The 23,658-nt window shown below is 40.6% G+C and overlaps 1 protein-coding gene across 3 annotated transcripts in view; it reads right to left on the bottom strand.

Annotated features, from left to right (window-relative positions):
* Nucleotides 1-1,593: 1,593 nt before the first annotated feature.
* The window catches only part of pparab (peroxisome proliferator-activated receptor alpha b), a 69,261-nt gene continuing 47,196 nt past the window's right edge, over nt 1,594-23,658 (bottom strand). For all 3 annotated transcript variants that reach the window (XM_026175311.1, XM_026175312.1, XM_026175310.1), the window contains 6 exons: nt 18,448-18,697; nt 16,221-16,384; nt 12,207-12,345; nt 6,891-7,090; nt 3,834-4,287; nt 1,594-3,737 (listed from right to left, as the gene is read on the bottom strand). In XM_026175311.1, coding sequence (XP_026031096.1) covers nt 3,493-3,737; nt 3,834-4,287; nt 6,891-7,090; nt 12,207-12,345; nt 16,221-16,384; nt 18,448-18,655 — 1,410 coding nt within the window. In that variant the 5' untranslated portion in view covers nt 18,656-18,697 and the 3' untranslated portion in view covers nt 1,594-3,492. The remainder of the gene's footprint in view (nt 3,738-3,833; nt 4,288-6,890; nt 7,091-12,206; nt 12,346-16,220; nt 16,385-18,447; nt 18,698-23,658) is intronic.

Raw genomic sequence — 23,658 nt, 5'->3', positions numbered from 1 at the left:
CACATCGAAAGGGAGACTCCATGGTCTCTTTGCATGACACTACAGCCACAGAAACAAGTTTAACTCAGGAGAGAAAAAAAAATCACGTTTCTAAATCCTATAACTGCTGCCCCAAGTAAGCCCAAGTTTTTCTTTTCTTTCTTTCAGTTCAGGAAAAACAAAAATAAAGGTAATCTTAATCTGTATTGTTGTTGGTGTATGCGTATTGTAAGGCAGAGCACTCTATACTCACTCCAGAGTGAATGAGGAAGGGAAAACAGTACTGTCCTATATCCTGAGCTAGTTCAACAAAGGAAGACTACGATTCCCTGATAAAAGTTTAAAAGTCCCTTGACAGTTCAACACACAAAAAAACATTCTTAAGGGAAAGCTGACTTTGCAAATTTACATGACATCTTGTTGACATTTTAAGTTGCCTTGTTGATAAAGTTTCTAGCAGTTTTTTTTTTTTATGTTTAACATTTAAAAAGTCTGTATTTTTGAAAAGCAAATCCTTCACTGTTACTGCCCAGAAGGGTGCACATTGTATAGAATGTACAGTGACATTATTTTCCAGCCTGTGGGACCCTTTTGTGTCACAAACAGCTAAATCTAGCTGAAGATGCCAACAGTTTACAAGTGTGTGCGCAAGAAACTTTTTTTATTTTATTTATTTTTTTTAAATCTGGTGTTTTATGGCACACACTAAGGCACACACAGGTTTGTGGTTTTTCCCCGAGCACACCTGGGATGAGCGAGTCCCAGGAAATCTGCAAGGTTAAAAACTGAGCTGCGCTGAAGTGGGTCTGACATTCTGTGACCAGATATATGCAAGTAGAGGCAGTTTAAAGATCAGTAATCTACTTATGGCATAAGAAATGCTTGGTAAGTTATTACAATATAGCAGCGAGTGAGAAAAGTCAGACAAAAACAAAGAGAAAAAGCACGATGAGATCAGAATTGTAAAACAATATACGTGTTTTTCTCATTACTGCAACACATTTACTGCTATAGCATGTGATTTAATGGCAAATTACATTACGAGTGCATTCAGTTTCTCTATAAACCAACAGAGATATTATGTGACCCCCCCACCCCCCCCAATCTGTGCATATATTACCCCCTTTGTTTTCTTATGTACAACCTGAGATAAAAGCATTAGAAGAAGGGATTAGTACTGGATGATCAGTGCTAAGCTGTGCCTTCACATTTCCTATGAAATGTTTTGTTCCTTTTTACTCTTCATGGTAATCAAAAGGTCACAGAGGTCAAGTTTATAACTAACCACTCAAACGTGTAAGCTAGTGTAGCCCTGCGCACACCACGCATGCTTGCAGTTTAAAATTCTAGTGCTTAATTCGACAGATAAACGAAGTGCAACTTGAAGGAACTGAATGCACATTATGGTCTAGATGACTCTCCATTTCAAAAATTCAGATCTATGGATATGCAGATTACCAGTTGCCCTGTTACACCTTAAGTCTATTTACAATGTACTCTTCAGCTGTGCCATTTCAACTAAACACATGTGAGATTTTGTTATTTTTATATATATATATATATATATATATATATATATATATATATATATATATATATATAGTCATACTTCAGTATAAAAATACGATTCGATTCAAAGACAAGCATGACGCATTTAGACCAAAAAAAAACAAAAAAACAAAAAAAACAGTACATAACTACATTTACTGTAAATGTTCAAACATCTGAAAGTATTCACCCAACTTACGAATACAAAAGTCAATCATCATTAGTACCTTGTTTACCACGAGAGTTAAAAGCTGGGGTGAGCAGTCAGTGTGAAAGCTTCAGTTATGTAAAGCCTGCTCTGATGTTGCGATGTGTTACAAACATAAGGAACATTTCTCTGAATTCAATGATCATTTCAGGACAGTGTGAGTGATGAGGCAGAAAAGGAGTAGCGCCCTCTCACAGAGAGTCAGATGTGTATGATCCGAACTATCAGAAAACTATGCATGTTTTCAGCATTCCCTTAACATAGGTCCTCTGATGTCCACCGTATGTATTTTATATTAAAGGCAGTGTGACAACAAAATGCAGGAGCGGCACTTTCACATGGAAATGTGCCTATTTTGTTAGATAGCAAAAAACACCAAAGCCAGAGAATAACTGAGTAGGAAAAGGGCTACAGACTCATTTTTCTTTTACCTGCATACGTCCAGATTGACTGTCTTCTATAACTGGCCAAGTGATTTCACAGAGAAAACTAAACAAATGAAAGTGTGACAACCTTTCAACTAACAAACTAGATGTTTCACCAATGAGGCCTCATCACTGTGGTTTTCTCTTAGCTGGGAAAAATAAAAACAATTACATTTTCATCAGGGAAAAATGTGCACATAAGATTGTTAAATCTTAACTAACACGTGTGTTATGAGGACCAAACAGACAGTTAAACACAATAACAGAGAGAGAGATTCGCTGAGTGAATTCATGTGTCGCCCGTGTCAGAGTTGTATTGTGGTTAATAACAGTGTTAGCCCTTTAATACCAGAACACACATCAGGAGGGAGTGCTAAACACCTGTGTATGTCTTTTTTGTCCTTTGAAACCTCCATTAGAAAAGTGTCACATTAACATATCACAGGCATGCTTGTGCTTCAGTGCATTGTGGTGCATGTACATAGTGAGTCTGAACTTTGGGCACTGCTACCTAATTTAAAAAAAAAAAAAAAAAAAAAAATAGCATTCCCAGTACAGTTTGTGGACAACTTAAGCACTAAGTCGTATTTCTTGTTAAGAATATTAAAATAAAATAAAATAATAATAATAATGATGATGGCAATTTCTACTGTGTCATTAAGAAGTATGACTTCGGGGACATGACGTACAGATAAAATGGTTATGTTCAGGACGTGACTCCACAGAAAAGCTTGAGAATCACGGTGGCGGGCTGGTGTGCTCATAACCACTGGCTCCTCAACCGGCCACATTTTGGTAGCCAATTGAGGAGAAGCTGCCTTGATTTAAACTGCATAATTGCTGCTGTTATTAAGTTATTCGGGCATATGGCTCGTTGCTGTAAAACATCCGGCTGGAGTGGCAATTATAAAGTTCACTTTTGTTCTTCAAATTAGGGTTACCTCAGGGTTTCACCAAGGAGGCGACCTTACAGACGTTTTAAAAAAAATATGGAAAAAAGAACATTTAGAGTTTGGTCAGAGATTGCATTCAGTGGTGTCTGGACAGGGGCTCAATCAGCTGTACAAAGTATCTTAGCATACATGATTCTTCTGCCTGATAAGGTTCACACACAATGAAGTGGAAAGCACTTTGTCAAATCAAATGAATCATCAGCCTCCTTTTTCTTCACCTTTAGGTTCCCTTACACTGGACAGACACCAAAGCTAACCCTTTAGGGTCAGAGGTTAAGTGGTTCAAACCCAGTATGTGGACGTCTCCTCTTCTTTTCAAGTCCCCGCTCAGAAGGAGATGGTTTCTTGTTTTCCTACTGTGGTTATACCTCCAAAGTCTTCAGTACATGTCTCTGTAGATCTCCTGCAGGAGCGGATGCAGTGAGGTGTCCTCTGTCTTTTTGATCTCCTGCACAAGCTGTGCGTGCTCAGTGACTAACTGCCTCAGGTCAGCTAGTTTCTGCAGCAGCTTGGGGAAGAGGAAAGTGTCATCGGGGTGATTGGCCAGCAGATGGAGCTGCAGGACCTGGACGATGCTCTCCTGCATCACGTCGATGTGTGCCACATTCACCAGGCCTGGCCGGTCTAGCCAAAATGAAAATGAGAGAAACATCATCATCTTTTGTAATGTAAAAAGGATTTTATAGGATACTGAAGAATGCATGCAACAAATTTCCTCACCGCCACAGCAGATGATGGCAGCCACAAAGAGAGCCAGATCACTGTCGTCCAACTCCAGCGCATTAAACTTCATGGCAAACTGGAACTTTGGCTCCATCATGTCGCTGAACGGTCGACGCAGGCTCTTGAGGAATTCCCGGGTGATGAAGCCTGAGCCGTACACTACAAGAAGCCCGTCCTTGTTCATACTGGAGGCGAGCATGGCGAAAATGGCTTCGTACACTCCGTATTTCAAAAGAGTCACCTGATCGTTGAGGTCCAAGCTCGAGAACCCGGGGACGGACTTTGCAAACTCTGTGAGCTCCGTGACGGTTTCCACCGACGTGCACTGGCAGCAGTGGAAAATCCGAACCTCCACCTCCTTGTCCTTCATCGCTCCCACGGAGCCGACCATCTTGGCCGCCAGTGTCTGCTCTGCCAGCTGGAGGGTCTCCATGTCGTGAATGACAAAAGGCTGTGGATGGTAGGGAAATAAACGTCACTATAAAACTAAAAATATAATGCTTTGTTAAAAATGTGTCTCAGCTGAAATGCAACACAGGTTATAGAAGCGAGAACTGGGATTTTGGCCTGTTAACAAAAGACGATTCGTGACAGACGAGACCTGACATGGAACATGCCGACTCAGCAAACTTGTCAACGTGAATAACTGACTGACTGGAGTGTTTACAGATAATAATCTTCACTGAGAGGAAAGGCTAAGCCTAGAGCCCTTATTGACATCTGAATGTTTTGTTTCCGCGATGACACGCGTACTGTCCTTCATTTTACTGCTACACACACACACCAGCCACATCATTAAACCCACAAACAGGCACAAAGTGCAACAGTGATCATCTCATCACAACGCAATGCTTGAATTCATGTGAAAGTTACTTGAACAGCTAAAACTTACTTAAACTTAGATGCTGATGCACACATTCCACTAATTCCAAATCCGAGTGAACCAAGCGGGGACATGTGGCCCAGAGGATCCGTCGCCAATGTTCTAGTGCCAAAAACCGCTGGACACCCACAGAGGTCCCATATCCATGCCCTGAGTCAGAGCTGTTTCGGTGCTTGAGAAAAACCAGCTCACTATTACGTGCTTGAAGTTCTGCTGAATTCAATTATATTTATATAGAAAAATAAGAAATATATGATTGTAGGTAACTATAATTATAAACCTCGCACAAAAAGTAAGGAAATTTGTGTTTGATCAATTATTTCTTTGTTGTAACAACTGTTCTTGGCAGTAAATCTGGAACGTAAAGATTTGGCTTTTAGGGTTTTTTTTGTTTTTCATATGCGCAACCCACAAATGCATTTTCTGTCATTTTCTGGCGCCATTGTTGGGCAAACAAACAGGCTTTCCAACAGTATAAAATTTATTTCCAAGAAGCATTGTCACAACAACGAAATCATCAACCAAGACAATTAAAAAAAAAATTTAGATGTTACTCACAATATCCACAACTGAAGGCACAGTTAGAGCTCAAAGAAATGCAGCGTGAACACAGAGTTTAATTCAAAATGTCTAAAATTTTAAATGTTGACACTGTGCCCAGTGCCCTGTCAAGAGGTCTGTTTACAGTGAGTGTACCTGTACAGAAACCATACAAAAGCATTGTGGGCAGTTAACGGGTGTTTCGGTTATGTCACTGTTCCCACAGAGGACAAGTTACAGCATTTCGATGAACAGCTTTACACCTGCTGCTGCACATCGGAGCTCTGACTCATGAATGCTGCTCTAACTGTGGGCTAGAGTAACAAGGGAAGGTATGCGCAACACAACGCTGAGGTGGTTAATTTTGTACTTTTACGTCATGCTAACATTCCTTGATTTGATAACGGAGGTTCAGATGAGGAGAAGATCAAAAAAGGTTCACAGCTCCAGAAGTCAAAGCGTGTATACTCTGCTTTTTGAGCACAACATATTTTTGAGTAAAACTCGCTAGAATTATTATTGTGATGCATTAAAAGAAAGACTAAATAGGTGGAATTCTTTTGAAAAGCGTCTTTCTATTTCTCTTAAGTGAAATAGCAAAACTAGTGTTTTCCACAACTTGTTGCTGATTCCAATTTGTCACACGATACACTTTTCAGGAACTGTCCTTATATTATATCACTGCTTGCCACATGAACTACACAAATGTGTACTGGCATTGCAATCATTTGAATTGTTTTCTAAACAGAAGACGCTGCAGTGGAGTAACACGTCAAAGCAGGGGGGGGATACTAATCTACACTTATAAAGTTTTCAGAATGCAGAAACTTGCTATTTACTCATTGGTGAGACCTTTAGGCCTGGGTTGAAGTGACAAGCATTTGTATCCAGATCAAGACATATATATATATACATGTATATTTAATAGTCTCTGTATGAGTAAAGTTAAATTTGACGAGACTTATTGAGATTACAACAAGACTTTTATGGGCAGTTACGAGTTGTGTAAAAGCGCTGCGATAGCAAAGGTAGGTTAAACAATAATCAGTCACTGAGTACTTTCTACCCACTCTGCTTGTTCATCAGGAGCTTTGAAGCAGTGGATAAGATCTGTGCCTGAACTTGGATGAGCGCTTGGACCGATCTGTCCCTCCTGACCTATTTTACACCTACACATCCATCCATGGAATTCAGACTCTCTGGGCTGCAGTCCATGAACCTCTCCTTTTCTAGCCCCCCGCTTTTTATCCCCCTCGGTAGGAAAGAAGCACATTGGAGGGGGGAATGCTTTTAGGGTGAATGGGAATGGGTGATAAAAAGAACATACACATTAAGGGAAATGCACAGTGAAAGGCTAAGTAACAGGCTTAAGTAAGTCCTTGCCCATCCTGTGTGCTGAATTGCTCCGCTGGTTGAGCAACTTATTTTTGTCATTGGCTGGCTGTGTCTAATCTCTAAGGGAGCGATTGCCAGGTCATATTGAGACATGAAAAAATAAATTAAAAGTTACAAAACCACATGACCTCGCACTATGAGGAAAAGCTGGAAATGGAAGAACGTGCGAATATGAGGTCCACATGTGCAACACTTTTCACTCACCAACCCATTACTTTACTCACTAATCAACGTACAGCAGTGTTGGTCTTGCCCATGAGAATGGATCGAGCCTTGGCCTTGTTCATGTTGAAGTTCTTCAGGTAAGCCTCATAAATGTGCTTGGCCAGGGTCTTCTGGTCAGCTAGCTGGGGGTTTTCCACCTCTTTGTCCACCGTCACCATCTCCGCCTTTAGTTTGAGCTTCTCTGACTGGGGCATCCGACCAAACCGGATGGCTGCGGACAGCACACAGAGAGATGGAGATGACTTTGTGGTGACATAAAAGTGTCGAGTCATAGATTTATTTCAGTTACACCAAGTGCAGTTCCAGTAAAAGCACCTTGCTAAATACAACTGTTTCAAGCAAACTTAAAAATGAAGGCAAAATATTAAATGTATCCAGAAAATATAAACAATTTCTGCAAATTCAAAAAGCTAATACTTTAATATGGTAGTACTGCAGAAAGCATATCTGTTGCCAAACACCACAGAGGATGTGCAGACAGCCTTATATTGTATTCTAAAGAAGGAACTCTTGAATAACATACAAGCACAGGATGAATTTAGTGGAAGAGAATACACAGATGGAATGGACAAGTTAAAACGGCATTTATAGCTGAACACAACAGAACACATTCCACGATAACACCATAAACGTCCAATGCTGAGCTCAATCAAAGATGTAATTTAACTTGTATCTGCCCGTCTCAGTGCCAGCTTAAATTCAGTGGCTTATAGCCGGATGAAAGTACAAACATCGAAGAAACAAGAGACTTGTTTCATGAAGTCAATTTAGTTCCCCTGGCTTTTGCCAAAACATCTCGCTATGCCTGAACACGTACAATAAATCTACAGCAACAAAAACAGTTTAAAAGGTCAGGAAAAACACTTTACCATAGAAGGTTCAGTCAAATATGTAACAATTTTCAGTGCATCAGAAATATCCTGTGCTATATGAAACATTGTGCAAGGATAAGAAGAAAAAAAAGAGACAGTAAACATGTCTGCTTGCCATTATAATAATAATAATAATAATAATGGATTGGATTTATATAGCGCTTTTCAAGGCACCCAAAGCGCTTTACAATGCCACTATTCATTCACTCTCACATTCACACACTGGTGGAGGCAGCTACAGTTGTAGCCACAGCTGCCCTGGGGCAGACTGACAGAAGCGAGGCTGCCATATCGCGCCATCGGCCCGTCTGGCCAACACCAGTAGGCAAGTAGGGTAAAGTGTCTTGCCCAAGGACACAACGACCAGGACAGAGAGCCCAGGGATCGAACCGGCGACCTTCCGGTTACAGATGCGATTCCCAACCCCCTGAGCCACGGTCGCCCATTGAAAGGCAAATGGACTTTTTATGCATTACAGTAATGACATAAGTTAGCACAAATTACAAAGTGGGCAACATTTGCTTGAAACGTTCTTCAACAACATGTGTTAATAAGCGCTATTTCTCTATGAGAGGATGCTGGCATCGCTCAGACTGTCTGATCCCATTTGACTAATGAGATTAGAGGTGAACTATTTCCAACCCCTCTTCACTAGTTTAAATGTGCACAAGCTGTTTTACTCACACACAAATCTGCACGTCTGTGTGAGGAGACCAGCTGTACTAACTGCCTGTTTTTTATGAGCCCGTAAAAGCATTAAAAAAAAAACATCAGACATTTATTGATGGTTGCTTACAAAATGAATCCGAGCATACTGAAGAGGACTGCGAAAGGATGAGACCTTGAGCTGGCAGGCAGCACGAGGACCCGTTAGATTACTGCTCAGAATGTGGATGGATCATCTGAAGCTAGTAAAGCTCCACGGTGGGCGCCTGGCCAGGAGCCAAGTCCAATTAAGATGTGAGGAAGTGATTGATGCTAAGCTTCGTGTAAGTCTAATTCCTAAGCAACAGTATGAGGGGATAAGCGTGGAAGGGAGCTGAAGGTGGGCAGGGGTCAGTCCGTCAGTCTGCTGAGCCGTCTGCGTCTTGTCAGCAAATGAAATGCGTGAGGAAATAAGTTGCTGGATTTGAGAAAACTTTCAGTCCCTTTTGCTAATAAAGAGTTTTTGTGCTGTTGCAATGCTTAGAAACAAAGTGTTTGGGTAAAGAAAAGTGCGATGTGTGTATTTTTGGGTGAATGAAGCTTGTATTAAAAAAAGTACTTTGAGTGTTCATTTAGAGTAGAAAAGCACTATATACCATGATGAAGGATAACATTATGACCACCTGCCTAGATATTGTCTTGGTCCTCTTTGGCTGCTAAAAACAGCCCGGCTCCTCAGGGAAAGACTCCTGAAGGTGTGGTGTGATATCTGGCACCAAGATGTTTGCACCATATCCTTTAAGTCCTCAAAGCTGAGAGGTGAGGCCTCCATGGATCAAACACCTCAAACTTGTGCTCAAACCATTCCTGAACCATTTTTGCTTTGTGGCAGGGTGCATTATCCTGCTGAAAGAGGCCATCAGGGAATTCCGCCTCCATGAAAGGGTCACGTGGTCTGCAGTATTGCTTAAGTAGGCGGTATGCGTGAAGTAACATCCACATGGATGGCAGGACCCAAAAGACAAAAAAAATCTGACTGCCCATCCCTGACTCATTTGTGTATTCTGACACCTTTCTATCAGAATCAGCATTAAATATTTTTCACCAATTTGAGCTACAATAGCTTGTCTGTTAGACCGGACCACACTGGCGATCCTTCACTCCTCATGTGCGTCAATCATCCTGTCACTGGTTCACCACTGTTCTTTCCATGGATCAACTTTGACAGATACTGACCGCTGCAGACTGGAAACACCCTAAAAGAGGTGCAGTTTTGGAGATGCTCTGACCCAGCCGTCTAGCCATCACAATTCGGCTCTTGTCAAACTTGCTCAAATTCTCACACTTGCCCATTTTTCCTGATTTTAACATGTCAACTACAAGGTCAAAATGTTCATTTGCTCCCTGATATATCCCACCCACTAACAGATGAGTCTGATCACTGCCTGATCGGTGTACCAGTCCTTTTTTCGATTACCGTAATTGTCGGGCTATAAGCCGCTACTTTTTGCACAAGCTTTGAACCCTGCGGCTTTTAGTCAGGTGCGGCTTTTCTATGGATTTTCCATGATTTTTGTCATATCGTAAGACGATTTGTTTTGTTTGTTCCGCTGTTGTACGGCACTACGTTGCCTGGCGGAAGGATCGGGGTTCAAGAGTGGTATGTTAGTCACATGTCCGTCCGCCAGGCAACGTAGTGCCGTACGAAGTAGCGCGAAAAACAAACTTCAAAGTAGCGCTACGCATTCAGCGGGAGTCGTGGATGATGAGCGGCGATAAACTTGCAAAAAGCAAGTTATGCCCAACTCCACCGGTGGATTCTGACAGCGTGGAAAAGTGTGAAAACATCCACGATCACCAACGGATTTTGAAGGGCTGGACTGCTGCATGATGGAGAGGAGGACACCGCCACGGCCCTTCTGAGGGTGTTCGACTCTGACACTGACAACGAGGATTTCTTTGGTTTTGAAAGTGACAACGAAGGAGAGAAGCGGAGAGTGGATGACGAAGCCATCCTGAGCCTGTTCGTATCCGACACTGGAGGAGAGGACTTTGGTGGTTTTAGAGCGCAGGAAGAAGAGAAAGATGGTGAATGACTGACTTTTCTTCTTGTTAAAGCCGTGTCACTGCACCTGAGCCTAAAAGGTAGTCCGAATCTATTTTTCTGGTGTGCTGTAGGTTACTGTTATGTACTACATGTGCAAATATGTACCCATAACTTGTTTTTCAAAAATATTAATAAAAGGGCTGTGTCTCCAAACAGCCATCTCTTTCCTGACAATTCCCTTTGTGCATATTCTCTTACATATGATAAGTCAACATTGAAACACCTGCGGCTTTTAGTCAGGTGCGGCTAATGTATGTACAAAACAGGATTTTCCCCTGATTTTAGCTTTTGCAGCTAATATTCAGGTGCGCTTTGTAGTCCGGGAAATACGGTACGTTTTGGAAATAAAGACTTTTACATAAACTACATGCTGAGACTGAAATGTAAATGTAACCATTTTTATTCTAAACTTCTTCACCTTTCTGTTGACGCTTTAACTTTGAATGTCTGATCAGTTTACATTTGAAATTTAAAAAAATAAAATAAAATGCAATACTTGTGGCTACTGTAAATGACTCTAAATCGATACAAAGAGACATACAAAAATAGCCGTGCTGTGGTCCTCTGGTGTCACCACACCTCCAAAGATCAGGTTGTAAGGTTGCGACGGTCTCACATACCCTCAAGTTCCTGTACTCGCTTACATTTTGCTCAATGAAGTCAATAACATAAACCATAAGAGGAGGGGTAACCTAAACTATATCTCAACAGAGAAGGCTATATTCGGTCAATCTCTCCAGAGAGAAATCAAAGCTGTTACACACTGTGTGCACGGACTGGCTGCATTGATACCTTTAGCAGAAGTCCACTCATACAAACACATACACTCATGTTTTCGATCAGCACAATGACCTTAGCCCAGGGTCAACATGACGTGCTATATTTTGAGTGTAAATATCATTTCACACAATATTTTTGTATTTAAAAGAAAGACAGCCCACACCAAGGAGGGAATCTTTTAAGCTTTTCCAATTGTGAAATCCTTGTGTTCCAACATGCATATCTCCCCTCACACACAGACAGAAATAGAGGTTATTGCTGCAAAACACAAGATTTATTTTCAGTGTCCAAGTGAATAGAACTATGCGGAAGTTCAACGAACTAGTAACGGTGATAAATTAGCAATAGTGAGAACCACTTAAACTCTTAATAATTTGCTCTCCTGATGTTCTCCATGTGCTAAATTTGCACAAAATCGGACTATTAGTGAGCGCCAGGTATTTGCAAGCTGGAAATAAAAAATAAAAAAAATCGGGTGGAGGGACGCACAAGGTCATGTGATTTTTCCCTTCCTGTTTGCACATCTGCACCAAATGGGTCAAGCAGTTTCAGCCAATGTAATTATAATGCAATGTGATACTAGCACTGCCAAGACAGAACGGGCGTGCCTTCCATCTGCAGGTTTGTTTCTGGTCTATTTCTGAATAAAAAGAGTGGAAATTGTCCAAAGGTTAAATGAAGACGACATATAAATCTATATTCGCCTGAATTAGGTGTCAGTTAGGGACCTGCCTTAACATGCATCTGAACACCCAACTGTCTGATGGCTTATTTGTGCTAATTATGTGGGTACGTGCCTGTTCAATCTTCCCTGGCAGCAGCACAACTGTGCTACTCTGTTAAGTAGTCTGTGTTTACAAGTAACAAGCAAGATGGACGTGTGGATGTGTGCTTCTGAGCTCGAAGCACTGCCCAGGACTCACCATTGTGGGACATTCCCACTGACAGGCACTTCTGGAAGCGGCAGTATTGGCACTTGTTGCGGTTCTTTTTTTGGATTTTGCAGCGACGTTCACACTTGTCATACTCCAGCTTCAGACGGATGGTCCGGCGAAAAAAACCCTGGGGGGTTGAGGGGAGGGGTTAAAAAAAAGAACATAAGAAATGTAATTAGTGCTCACATGAAGCAAACGTGTTTTCATTTGACCAGACTGCTCAGACACAAAGTGAAGTATTCTTTGAGAAAGTTCATAAAAATTTAAATAAAACAGAGTAAAGTTTACATTTTACTTTTAATAAAGTTAGCCGTTCAGCAGCCAGTTTCAGAAATAAAATTATCGTCTCCCCACTGTATTAAGACGATAATCATGGGAAAAGCAGCTCTTTGTTCACAAAGCAATACCACCAGTTTCCTTCTGTTTACACAACCTTAACACAAAGCAATATTTAACTTTGGTAAGGAACAGATGGACCAAACAGCACTTATAGTTCATCGAAGGGTAGGAAAATGTCCTGGGGAGGTGCTTCATAACATATTTATCCTTTACTTGCTAACAGCAAGCTTCAAAGATTTCATCCAAAACTCAGTCAATCAGTTTGCTAGAGTATGTACGGAGCAAGAATACACAGACGTGTGACAGTCATGTGAGCTCGCAACACCGGCTGACTTTCACCTACTAACCCTGAGCCTGACACTGGCACACAAACAGGTATACAATAACACGGTGATGGAAAAGAAATTCAGATTCGCTCAAGTGGGCTGCATGCCGGCTTTGGCCATGTCCTGACTGGTGAGGGTCATGTTTCTATTACTGATCGCTGACCAAACATCAGAGAAGAACTAAACAAAAACAGGTGGTTTCCATGGTTGTTTCCTCCTTATTTTTTTAATTAATTAATTTTTACACAAATAAAAAAAATTATATTTAAAAAAAAAAAAGCACTTCTAAATCAGTATATGGATGAGGCAGGGTGCTTAATGGTCATGCTTTACATTAAATATGGATATTTGTGTATATAAAAAGCAATACTTTTAAATACTATGTGTATTTAAATAACTATTGATCAGTGTATACAGATATATATATAAAGATATTTTAACACGTTGACGCCGTGAAGCCCCACGCACGGGGCGATCCGCAGTAACTCGCTAACAGAGATTTGCCACGTTAATGCGGTTATGGCGTTTAACGTCATTTTAATGAGATTAACGCTGGCAGCACTAATATAAATATTAATCTAAAAAAGCCTGTGTATTCGATAAGTATATTTATTTAGCACATATATGTATAGATTTGATTGTATAATGAAAACTTATACACATATAACAGGGGTGGGGGAACTCCAGGCCTAAAGGGCTGGTGTCCTGCAGGTTTTAGATGCGTCCTTGATCCAACACAGCTGATTCAAACGGCTGAATTACCCCCTCAACATGTCTTGAAGTTCTTCAGAAGCCTGGTAATGAACTAATCACTTCATTCAGGTGTGCTGACCCAGGGTGAGATCTAAAACCTGCAAGGCACTGGCCTTCAAGGCCTGGAGTTACCCACCCCTGGCATATAATGACCTAAAGCACGGGTGTCAGACTCCAGTCCTCGAGGGCCAGCGTCCTGAAACTTTTCTATGTGTCCCTGCTGCAGAACACCTTAATAAAATTAGTAGGTCATTAGAAAAACTTGACTACATGCTGAAGTGACAATTCAGTCATTTGATTCATGTTACAGCAGCTCATTAGTGAATGAACATGGTACAATAATAGTATTTTTAGAAATACAATTTTCCAAACACTTAAATTTATTTAGCATGCAGTCAAGTCCTACAGAGTCTTGTTAATGAGTCATTTTCACTCAGCTGTGTTGCAGCAGAGAGACATTTAAAAGTTTGATGTGAAACGTGAATATGATAGCTTTCTTTTATTTCATGTTCATTTATTTCTTTTGTAAATTAACATTTCTTTCTTATATCTTTGAAATAAAGACTTCAATTCCATGGTTTGGCTGTGCAATCATCAGTAGCTTGTAACAGAAAAACCTTTATCAACGTTAAACAAAGTAAAAATCTGATTTTCATTCATTCATATTTTTTTCTAATTTTGGCTAAACTACTGCTGTTTTTCCTCAACTGTAACTTTGATTGTGGCATATTTAGTCATCCATATTTCAGAATTTCATTAAATTTCTCGAATACTTCCTACAGTTTCTTCCCACATCCCAGTAACCCTTTCACTGTCATCAGTCACTCACTCAGCTCATTATACAAGGTGACAGAAGGACTCACTTTCTTCTCACAGCTGTCATCAGCAATGTGAGAACTCCTGCTCTACATAATCATTTCTCAGTTATTGAGTGCTTTAAGAGAACGTGAGGATAACGCTGTTTAAATTTGTAATTAAAGGCACAATTTCCAGATTTTCTGGTTATGATCAAGAAATGTTGACTTCTCCCATTCAACTCATGTTCAAAGTTTGGGGTTTAACATTAACCTTTAGTACTTTCAGGCCACCTCTTATAGATATGCACTGACATGACTTTTTCCTAAAGGTATAGGCTGAACAAATTTACCTTGACTTCGGAGAAATTCCTTTGATTTATTGTTTTACAGCCTTAAGACTTGCTGTAAAACAACTCTGGCTGACCTGTGGACTGACCTCAGGTAGCATCTACTACAGATACATCTGTATAAGCACTGATCTACAGTCACGCAACATGATTATTCCATTTTATCTGAGTTTTTCTATCACTTCTATCACTGGCTGACACATCTAAGTTAAGTGTATTTACAGAGCGCAGAAGTACAGACGTCCCCCGATTTAATCGCCATGTCTTCCAGATCGTTTACCTGAAGTAAGTGACAGCCAGCAGTAGCTGAAAAACATCTCAAGTCACACCGTCTTTGACCCTTAGTTTATCTTAAGACGGCCTTGGTTTCCTCTTCAACAACTGGTAAACAATTAACTGAATGACTAATAAGCAACCATGTGTAAAGGCCAAATGTGACATTTACGATGTTGTTATAAGCCATCATTAGTCACAAGACACACACTGCACCTGGATTCAGTCTGGCTTTTCCTTCTTTTTTTAGTGTTATACCTAAAAATAAGAAATAATTTACTCTATTGAAACTGGTTAAAGTGGGTTAAGCTGGCTTTCTGTGCCTCACTGAGGGTGCCGTATGGGGAAGGAGATTGGATGGATATTGGTGGTAAAGATTAAGCAGGGCATAGGGTGAAAAGATGAGTGCGCTCATCTGGCAAAAGGACCTATGAAGTCTATCGAGCATAATGACAGAACCACTTTTTCGACAATAGCTACATTCACCAAGGGAGTTTTGACTTTGTTAGCATTGCATTATTTATTAAACATTTAAAGGAATTTTATACAACAATTGCATGAATGCTACACATGTAGTGTAGGCACATATGAAAAAACTAATTACAGTACTCCCGCAATTATCCGAGGGGTTACGTTCTAGAATGTAAAAACCATGTTTATTTTATTATTTTTATATATTTAAAACCATAAAAACCCTCCGCACACTCTTATAAAACTTTTCTACCCTCCTAAACACTTTTGAGATACATCCATACGTATTTTAAAAACATTTGTATGTGCAGCGGCACAGTATACCTATAGGCTGCAGAAACCCGCGATTTAACAAAATTCCCGTGATATAAATTTATAGATAAATCCGGGATTGTAGAGAGTCCGCAAAACGTGAACCGCGGTGTGGCGTGGGAATACTGTACACTCAAAATCTGAGTATGTCAAGCATATTAAATTCAAAAAGGAAAATAACAAAAGCCTGCACTTTACATTTGTTTTTACAGCACTATAAACGTCTTTAAGTGCATTTAAAAAAGACCGAAGAAAACAAAATGAATGTATAAAAAAAATACAACACAATTCTCTTAAAAGTAAATACTGTCCAGAGAGTGAGCTGCCTTGCCGTGTGCGCTCTCAGAGCACTTCTTCTTTATTTTACAAAAATCTTTATCTCACCTTGCAGCCCTCGCAGGCATGGACTCCGTAGTGGTAGCCCGAGGCGCGGTCAGAACACACTCGGCACTCCAGGTTCAGTGATGTGGATGAAGATGACAATTCCTCCTGGCCAGCCACCACGCCGTAAACAACCGATGATGGGCTGGATGCTGGCGTAAGCGCATCTAATAAAACAAGCATGCACATGATTACATTTTCTCCTGATATATAATAATATATTGCTCTAAATGACACTAATATTTAATGGTAACTAAAAAGATCTGGGTTTTTTACTATTTGTCGACAAATGCTATTATAATTTTAACTGAAGTAAGGAATGGCACAAAAAACTAAAATGAAATGAATATTCACAAACTTGTACAGAAGACGGAATCACTGAGAACCAAAGACAAAGTGGCCGAGTGTCTGAAGGTCACAAAATGAAAAGAAAATGCTTTTCCAAAAATCCTAGTTTTTGGATCCTTGCATTATTTTACACACAAACAAAACCCTAGTTTCATCTCATCTGACCAAAGGTAGCGCTTCCAGTTTGCCCGCATACTTCAGTCTGGCTTTAGGGTGTCTCTTCTTCTTGGTCTGCAAGCTCTCAGTCCATTCCTGTGCAGGATTCTGGTGACTGTCTTCTTTGAGACTACAGATCCTGACTTAGCTACGTCTCTTGCTAGTGTCTTGGCAGTTGTTCTGGGGTCTTCAAACACATTTCTCACTAGTTTTCTTTCAGAGTCTTTGAAATCTTTCACTTCCTACCTCTGCCAGGCTTGTCCTGTACTTTGTGGCTCTTTGAATTTCTTGATGATACTTCTCACTCCAATTCTTGTTCACCTGGAAATGCTGTGATAACTTTCTATATCCATCTCCTGCTTTGTGAGACAATTCTTTTTCTGCTCTTTTATTGTGTGCAGATAGAAATAATTATTTCTAAAGAAAACTAGTATATTTAGAAACGCTATGTTGAAAATCCCTCGATCTCTCGATAAAAGCACTGCACAAAATTTTGACCCAAAAAAATGTACATTTCACAGAGCCGCCTCATCCTATGTCTAAAGTTGAAAGCCAATTAGGACAGCCCGTTCCATCACAGCATTTACTTACAGATATTAACACGCTGTGATGTACTGCCTGTCACAAACATAGGATCATTATGTAGTACTATTACAGATCCTCGTCATGGATGACAGGTCATGGGGTTTGCTGCGTGTTGCCAACAGCTTTCCATTTCCACACTGCAAAGGGAACGTGGTTGGTAGAACTTGCTTGGTACACAAATAGCGCAGATGAAATGGTACAAAACAGTGGCACTAAGTCAAGCCACATGAGTTTTGGCGATAGATGCCAGCACAGGGATAAGCAGCATTTGGCAGTGAGCTGTGTTCCAGCTTGGGGCAAGTGCACATGTTTTGACTGAGAGCAGAGAGTGAAAGCATATGAGTTTCTGCTCCTGTCTCTCACCGTGTTTGTGCTCCTAAACACCCATAAATCGCATGCACCCTCACACTGCCTTTTCCGTGATGTCATCAAATGTTTCTCCGATGCTCAGTGCTCTTCCACCCCCCCCTTCTTCCCTGTCTTACATGTACTCTTCACAGCTCCTTCACTTGTTGCATTTCTTCTTTTTTTTTAAGCATGTAAATTTACCAGACCCAGTCTATTCAGGAGGAAACACAGAAGAAAATTGGATGTTTCCTGATAGGTTTTGCATGGTGGTTTAGGAATGTGTAAATTCCTTGTTGGATATGGGGCAAAGAGAAAGGCTGGAAGGAGAAGGAAAAAAAGAGGTAAAACTAGAGAGTCACAAGGATGATAGGTGAATAAGGCCAGAGGAGAAAAATGGAAAAACGGTGGAAATACTGAAGGAAAGAAAGGAAATCTCTCAGGAGACTCAGATATCACACCAATCGCTAAAAGGGCAATTTCTCAAATCATTAGGAAGTGTTTTAGTCTGGACAGAGGAGACTGAGAAAAAGTTTGTTAAGATAACAGATAATGTAGTACAGCCTTTTAAGAGAAAAAAGTTAAAAAGGCCAAAGTGAGTTTCTTATCTAAACCTCAATTTGGAGCAAAATAGGGATTACGGGGCTAAACTGAAGGACTCCTGGTTTGACAACAACAAGAATGGCAAGGAGATTACACTGAGGTGCTGGGACATTGTGAAACCAGAGCGAGAAAGCAAACCATTCATGGTCTGACTGTAACTTTGTAAACAAAAAGAAATCACACTTAATTTTACCGAGGACGGTGGACCCATCAGAGCCGTTGCTGGAGGATTGGTATTTTGGGACACCAAATGAGCTAAGAGCGTCGTCGCTGATGGATTGGGAGATGTCCTGGAGCTGCTCCATGCTACCCATGAAATCGTCATCAGCACACAGGGGACTGCCCAGCACCGAGTCCTCCAGGGGAGAGGGGGGATGGTAATGGGTCTCCATGTCGACCATTGTGGTGATGGGAGGAGGCTGGCGGCACTCTCACTCATCAAACTGGAGACCAAGGACAAGGGTGCAAGGGAAGGGAAACAAACAGAGGTCAAAGAGGTCAAATACAAACACGGGCTGGCCGACAGAGATTAAAAAGTCACCCCGATTTTTACATTTGTATTTGTACATAAAGCTCACATGAGCTTGCCAATATGGCCACGACATCACGACATATAATGCTTATTATGTTTATCATTTTTGGATAGCAGTTAGCAGACATTGTTAACAGAATTTTTTTGACTTGATAATACTAACCAACTTTTTCTGGTCATTTTGGTTTTTAGGGTCTGCACAAAATGTAAAATGGCAATCTAAAGAAAAGTAAAGGCTTCTGAGTAGATATCTCAGTTAATGAGTTGACGCTGAAATGTCCGGGGACTGCCAGAGAGCGAGGGGTCTAAGGATTTAAACTTTCACTGTGGACATCTATGTAAAACTTTATAGCACTCTATCCAAAGGTTGCTCAGATATCTCAGTATGCCAACAGACTAAGAGACCAAACACTAACAGTACCTTTATCATCATCAACACAGCTGAGTAAAACTCCATTATCTTTCAGTGCAAATGATTCAAAACAGCTCTGAATAACACGTTCAGGCCTCATGAGAAGGGCTGACGCAACATGTGGCCATCAATACGCTGACCCATGTGCAACAGCTGTTGCACATGGGTCAGCAGGCCATGAAGGAATGAAGCACACGGAGTATCTTATGACACAACACGGGCCTCTCTACTCCCCTTAGCTATTCACCGCACGTAGAGTAACTATATCCACACAAAACCTTAGTGCTGAAATAAGACAAAGACTGAGGGTAGAAATATAGACTGAAGACATGTGGAGGCACGAATGTAGGACAGTTATTCCAGCTATAGGCTGTGCTGTAATAGGAAGGATGAGTCTGAGGTTGGCTAGAAGACACCAGAGGTGTGGACTCGAGTCACATGACTTGGACTCGAGTCAGACTCGAGTCATTAATTTTATGACTTTAGACTTGACTTGAAAAAATGTTGTAAGACTTGTGACTTGACTTGGACTTTTACACCAATGACTTGGGACTTGAATTGGACTTGAACCGGTTTACTTGAAAAGACTTGATATTTTACCCCAAATATAAAATTTAACATGCATATTATATAGAGATTGAAAATGTGACGTCATTCACGGGTAGAACCGCAAAGGATTCTGGGAACTCGTGGCAAGCGGTACTAGCGCACGCAGGCTTTCAATTGAAACCAGTCACACAGCGATAAAAAGAAACACAAAAATGTCAAGAAGCTGTTGTATTATTAACTGCAATAGCCGGTCGCATGACAGCCACGGGAAGCCGACGAGTAAAGAGATCGGTTGTTATCGGATTATGTCGTTGAAGAGAAATTGTTCGAGCCATGTTTCCAAAGTAACAAAGACGCGACGGATGGTCTGGATTGCAGCCATTCAAAGACCAAATATAACGTCCCAGAACACTCCAGCTCACAGGTTAGTCTGCTCCAAGCATTTCCACAAAGGTCAGTCTGCTGTTGTAGTTAATACGTCATTTTTCTTAACATAATTGGTGATATAGGTTACAAGCAAGTCTGGCGCTGAACAGAAATGGTCGCGCTATGCTCCTTTATTTATTGTGCATAAATAGTGAATTGTCCTGACACAATATTGCGTTTCGCTTCTGTTATTATGGTACATTGACAAAAACATATACTTTTATTCACAGGATAAAACAGGTTTTTTGTATCACTAATTGCCCAGTACGATTACAGCATACAGTATTATTGTCACTGCTACATTTCTGTGATGCGTACCAGAAATTATTTCCACTACTAATTAATTACCGTTGAGCTCAAAGGTCCTATTAATAAACGGTTAATGAATGTGTATTTATGACGACGATTTGTGAGACTGGTAAACTTATGATATGTACGATGGTCTTTACTTTCTACACGGTGCATTTCAAGGTCCTGCACCCATCCGTCGGTAAACTGTACCTGGGCTTGTTGCAGTGACCTGAAGTTACTAAACTTCATGAGTGTGTGCACTCACTCCAAGAACCGTATGATTATAAATATGCATATAAATATGCTACGATGAGATAGCTGACTTCATCTAACTAGCAAATGTTTTCCAGGCTACGTTGGTGATGCAGTTTTTTTTAATATGTATGATATTTTTGTCATGCGATTTTAAAGCCGGTCCTATAACCGCATCCAAGAATAACATGCAGCTTATCTCAGAACTGTCGGTGAAAATTATTCTTGGAGCTAGGTTTAATTGAGCTGCATTTTAAAGAGGTGCAATTTCACAATTTGTGTATATTTTCTAAGTTCACTATTTTGTCATGTGTTGAGAAAAACACAGATTAAAAAATTACATGGTCTAATATTTACATTTAGCATAACTGCAACATTATTTTTTCGTTTTTTTTTTTAAAGACTCGAAAGGACTTGAAATTCAAAGTTTCAGACTTGTGACTTGACTCGGACTTTTACACCAGTGACTTGAGACTCGACTCTGACTTGCCTGACATTACTTGAGACTTGACTTGAGACTTGAGGATAAAGACTTGAGACTTACTTGAGACTTGCAAAACAATGACTTGGTCCCACCTCTGGAAGACACATAAGAGACTGGCATGGCGTATTAGGGGTGGGGGAAAAAAATCGATACTGTGTAGTATCGTGATATTTTGTTTGCTAATAATGTATCGATACAGGGACAGCAGAAATCGATTTTGTTACAAAAAAAGTTTTTGTGGACTGGAACTCTGACTTCAGAGCATGTTGATCCTTTTTCTGAGCAAGAATCCTGACATTCCTTCACTGTCCAAATGTGTTTAACTTGTTTTTTGGCAGCAATAAACATGACAGTTTACTTATTTTAATTTAAGACATGTTTTATTTTAATTAAGTTTAAAACTTTTTTATTTAATGTAAAATTATATTTTATTTTAATTTACTTTCAAGTTCTTCAGTTGCTGAAGGGGCTGCATAGTTTTCATAAATTGCATAGTTCAGAATAGCTATAATTGTACCAGATGGTTGCATTCAGTTAAGTTGGACTAGACTGTAATATAAACCGTTCAGTTTGTCAACAATAAAACTGACTGAAATGAGAGAAAGACTGAGTGTGAGACTTTGATATTAGATAAAATGAATATTGATAAAGTTTACCTTTATGTACAGAATCTGAATATCGCAAAATATTTTAAAAATTCCAATAATATCGTATCGTGCGTTAAGTATTGTGATAATATCGTATCGTGGGATGTATGGTGATTCCCACCTCTATGGCGTATATTTTGTCTTCAGTGAGGCAGACATAAAAAAACTAAACTGGTTATACATATGATCTTGCTCTTTTCTTCTATCTGGTGCTTCCGGTAGGGGTTGCTACAGCGAATCATCTGTCTGCATCTTATTCTATGCCCAGCATCCTCTTCTGTCACACCAACCCTCTGCGAGTTCTCTTTCATTACATCCATGAAACTTCTCTCTTGTACTCTTGCCTGGCAGCTCCATCGTTATCTTTGATTTATATATCCACCATCCTTCCTCTGTGCAAGTCCAAACCATTTCAGCCTTGCCTCTAACTTCCAAGTTCCAAGCTTCTGCAAACCACTCCCGATGAGTTTCCCGCCTTAAGGACTTAAGGCCCATCCTGGTCACTCCCAATAAAATTCTGAGCATCTTAACTCTGCCACCTCCTTTTTGCCAGTGCCTCTGTCTCCAAACCATACATTATAACAGGCCTCACTACCAAACTTCCCTTTAAGCCTTGCTGCCATCTCCCCATCACCAATTGCCCCTGACACTCATCTCCACCTACTCCACCCAGTTTTCACCCTGTTTAAACGCATCTACCTCCTTGCATTTTTACTTTTCCACCTGTCTCCCTCTTACTCACACACACATAGTCTGGCTTGCTCCTACTGACTTTCATTCCTCCTGTCCTCTCTCCACCTCCACCTCTTCAAACGTTCTTCCATGTGCTCCTTACTCTCATTACACATCACAATGTTGCCTGCAAATGTTGCAGTCCACAGAGACTCCTGACCTCATCTGTCAGCTTGTACATCACCATGCAATCAAGAGTGGGCTCAGAGTCAATCCTTGATGTAATCACACCCCATCTTGAACCCTTTTGCCACTTCTACCACACACATCGTCACGGTCTTGTTGTCCTGATAGATCTCCCAAACCACCCTCACATACTCCTCTGCCACTCCTGACTTCCTCATGTAGTACCACAGTTCCTATCTTACCAACTTATTATATGCTTTCTCTACAGGGAGTGCAGAATTATTAGGCAAATGAGTATTTTGTCCACATCATCCTCTTCATGCATGTTGTCTTACTCCAAGCTGTATAGGCTCGAAAGCCTACTACCAATTAACCATATTAGGTGATGTGCATCTCTGTAATGAGAAGGGGTGTGGTCTAATGACATCAACACCCTATATCAGGTGTGCATAATTATTAGGCAACTTCCTTTCCTTTGGCAAAATGGGTCAAAAGAAGGACTTGACAGGCACAGAAAAGTCAAAAATAGTGAGATATCTTGCAGAGGGATGCAGCAGTCACAAAATTGCAAAGCTTCTGAAGCGTGATCATCGAACAATCAAGCGTTTCATTCAAAATAGTCAACAGGGTCGTAAGAAGCGTGTGGAAAAACCAAGGTGCAAAATAACTGAGAAAAGTCAAGCGTGCAGCTGCCAAGATGCCACTTGCCACCAGTTTGGCCATATTTCAGAGCTGCAACATCACTGGAGTGCCCAAAAGCACAAGGTGTGCAATACTCAGAGACATGGCCAAGGTAAGAAAGGCTGAAAGACGACCACCACTGAACAAGACACACAAGCTGAAACGTCAAGACTGGGCCAAGAAATATCTCAAGACTGATTTTTCTAAGGTTTTATGGACTGATGTAATGAGAGTGAGTCTTGATGGGCCAGATGGATGGGCCCGTGGCTGGA

This window comes from Astatotilapia calliptera, chromosome 7, assembly GCF_900246225.1.
Source record: "Astatotilapia calliptera chromosome 7, fAstCal1.2, whole genome shotgun sequence".
Classification (NCBI taxonomy): domain Eukaryota; kingdom Metazoa; phylum Chordata; class Actinopteri; order Cichliformes; family Cichlidae; genus Astatotilapia; species Astatotilapia calliptera.
Note: the sequence above shows the minus strand (reverse complement) of the source record. Positions and strands in the feature narration are given on the sequence as shown.